Source organism: Priapulus caudatus, unplaced genomic scaffold (genome assembly GCF_000485595.1).
Source record: "Priapulus caudatus unplaced genomic scaffold, Priapulus_caudatus-5.0.1 Scaffold813, whole genome shotgun sequence".
In the NCBI taxonomy this organism is placed as follows: Eukaryota; Metazoa; Priapulida; class Priapulimorpha; order Priapulimorphida; family Priapulidae; genus Priapulus; species Priapulus caudatus.
The window spans coordinates 58,630-61,740 of NW_014577874.1; the positions used below are offsets into that span (position 1 = coordinate 58,630).

At 51.1% G+C, this 3,111-nt stretch overlaps 1 protein-coding gene across 1 annotated transcript in view; it reads right to left on the reverse strand.

Annotated features, from left to right (window-relative positions):
• The window catches only part of LOC106813716 (laminin subunit alpha-like), a 52,489-nt gene that overhangs the window by 3,463 nt on the left and 45,915 nt on the right, over positions 1-3,111 (reverse strand). The window contains exons 40-41 of the mRNA XM_014817926.1: positions 948-1,243; positions 372-483 (exon numbers count right to left, since the gene is read on the reverse strand). Of these exons, the coding sequence (XP_014673412.1) occupies positions 372-483; positions 948-1,243 (408 nt within the window). The remainder of the gene's footprint in view (positions 1-371; positions 484-947; positions 1,244-3,111) is intronic.

Sequence of the window (3,111 nt, forward strand, 5' to 3'; positions counted from 1 at the left end):
GGTGTATATAGAGGGCGCTATGCAGTGATGTGGTGTATATAGAGGGTGCTCTGCAGTGACGTAGTGTATATAGAGGGCGCTCTGCAGTGATGCAGCATAGATAGAGGGCGCTGTGTGCGGTGATGGGATGTATATAGAGGGCGCTGTGTGCGGTGATGTAGTGTATATAGAGGGCGCTATGCAGTGACGTGGTGTATATAGAGGGCGCTCTGCAGTGATGCAGCATAGATAGAGGGCGCTGTGTGCGGTGATGTGATGTATATAGAGGGCGCTGTGTGCGGTGATGTAGTGTATATAGAGGGCGCTATGCAGTGACGTGGTGTATATAGAGGGCGCTATGCAGTGACGTGGTGTATATAGAGGGCGCTCACCGTCGGCGGTGTCGCGCACGTGGTTGGCGTATTGTTCGAGACCGTTCATGTCCTGCTGCAGTGGTCTGAGGTTGACCTGTGACGGATCGGTGACGATGCCTCCAACCAACGGCTGATGGACACGCAGAAAGAGAGAGAGAGAGACGGAAATACAGTGTAGCCCCGTTATAACTCAATGGTTGCGGTCCATGAAATGTCATCGCGAAAAAAGCGGGGTTATATATATACTTGGCTATATAAGAGCAAAAAAAGAGGGTCCAACGACTCATCGCGTCATATCCGAATTCGCGTTAAATCAGGGCACGTAAAATCGGGGTTCCACTGTAATCACATTTACATACACACCTGACACGGCTCGCGACACCTGGCCGATTATTAAACAATCACAAAAGAGAGTTTGACACGTATTTTTCCTCGTTTCTACCGATTTTCCACTTTTTGCATACGTAAAAAGTATACCCGTTCTTGAGCTTACATATATTACATATACACATTGATAAATGAATAATTAAGTTTTGATTGATGATAAATATTGATTTAATGGTCATCATCATCATCATCATCATCATCACTCACCCTCAGCGCGTCGACGCGGTCCTGGTCGCGGCGGAGGCGGGCGTACGCGTACACGCCTATGGAGACGTTAGCAAGCTCGTCCATGACCCCGGACACATTCGTCTCTAGCCACGCGACATCGTCGATGAGGATGTGCGTGCAGACGTCGCATGGCTGGCAGCCGACGTTCTCGATGAACACCCACTTCTCGTCGCACGTGTCGCACTTATCTCCCGTCACGCCGGGCAGACACTTGCACTGACCCGTCGCCTGGTCGCAGATCGTTCCCGTGTCGACGAAGTTCTCGCAGTCGCACTCTGCAGACGATACGCGCGGTGTGATGACGTCATCGGTTTTCGTGTACGCGAGCGCGGAAAGTGGACATGTGCAAAAGCACGTAATTATAATAAAGATATATAGAAACACCTAATAAACATATGCGTGCACGCTCGTTCTTTCTCTCACTGTTTCTAACTTTCTCTCTACCTCGCTCTCTCTCTCTCTCTCTCTCTTTCTCTCTCTCGCTCTCTCGCTTCTCTCTCTCTCTCTCTCTCTCTCTCTCTCTCACACACACACACACACACACTGTCTCCCCCCCTCTCTCTTTCTCCCCCCCACCTCTCTCTCTCTCCTTCTATCTTTCTCTCCCCCCTCTCTCTTTCTCTCACGCACACACACTGTCTCCCCCCTCTCTCTTTCTCCCCCCCTCTACCAGACTACCTATCTCCCTCTCCCTCCCCCCACCACACACACACATCTATCTATGACTCACTCTGGCAGCCGAACGGAGAGAGTTCCAGTATCCGTTCTTGCACGTGTCGCACGTGCGCCCGCGCACCGCCGGCTGGCACTTCGCAGTCTCCCCGTCTCCGCATCGCACTGGCTGCTCATCGATGCCTCCGAGCAGTTGCAGTGGCGTGCATCCCTCGCAGGAGCTGAAGCCGTACATGTTGCGCTGGCAGCGGTCGCACGCGACTCCTCGACGCCGGCCGGCGGCACAGCGGCAGCTTCCGGTGTCAAAGTCGCACTCCTCCGTCCCGCACCGCTCGCACGAACAACCTGTAGATGGTGATGATGATGAGTGCTGTGTTAGCTGGTGATGATGACGAGTGCTTGTTGTCTAGCTGGTGATGATGACGAGTGCTTGTGTTAGCTGGTGATGATGACGAGTGCTTGTGTTAGCTGGTGATGATGATGGTGCTTGTGTTAGCTGGTGATGATGACGAGTGCTTGTGTTAGCTGGTGATGATGACGAGTGCTTTGTGTTAGCTGGTAATGATGAGGGTGCTTGTGTTAGCTGGTGATGATGACGGTGCGGGTGCTTGTGTTCGCTGGTGATGATGACGGTGCTTGTGTTAGGCTGGTGATGATGACGGGTGCTTGTGTTAGCTGGTGATGATGACGGGTGCTTGTGTTATGGTGATGATGACGGGTGCTTGTGTTAGCTGGTGATGAATGATGAGAGTGCTTGGTTAGCGGTAGAGATGACAGTGCTTGTGTTAGCTGGTGTGATGACGGTGCTTTGTGTTAGCTGGTCAATGATGACGGGTGCTTTGTGTTGCTGGTGATGATGACAGTGCTTGTGTTCGCTGGTGAATGCAGATGGGTCTTGTGTTAGCTGGTTATGATAACGATGCTTGTGTTAGCTGGTGATGATGACGAGTTCTTTGTGTTAGCTGTAAATGACGTGCTTGTGTTAGCTGTGATGATGAGCGTGCTTGTGTTAGCTGGTAATGGATGAGCGGGTTGCTTTCGGTAGCTGTGAATGATGACGAGTTGCTTGTTGTTAGCTTGGTGAGATGACGATGCTTGTGTTAGCTGGTGATGATGAGAGTGCTTGTGTTACTGGTAATATGACGCGTGCTTGTGTTAGCTGTGAGATGACGAGTGCTTTGTTAGCTGGTGAATGATGAACGAGTGCTGTGTTAGCTGGTGATGATGACGGGTGCTGTGTTAGCTGGTGATGATGACGAGTGCTGGTGTGTTAGCTGGTGACTGATGATCGAGTGCTTGTGTTAGCTGAGTGATGATGATGGGTGCTTGTGTTAGCTGGTGATGAATGATGGGTGCTTGTTGTTAGCTTGATATGGACGAGTGCTTGTGTTAGTGGTAATGATGAGGGTGCTTGTGTAGCTGGTGATATACGGGTGCCTTGTGTTAGCTGGTGATGATGACGAGTGCTTGT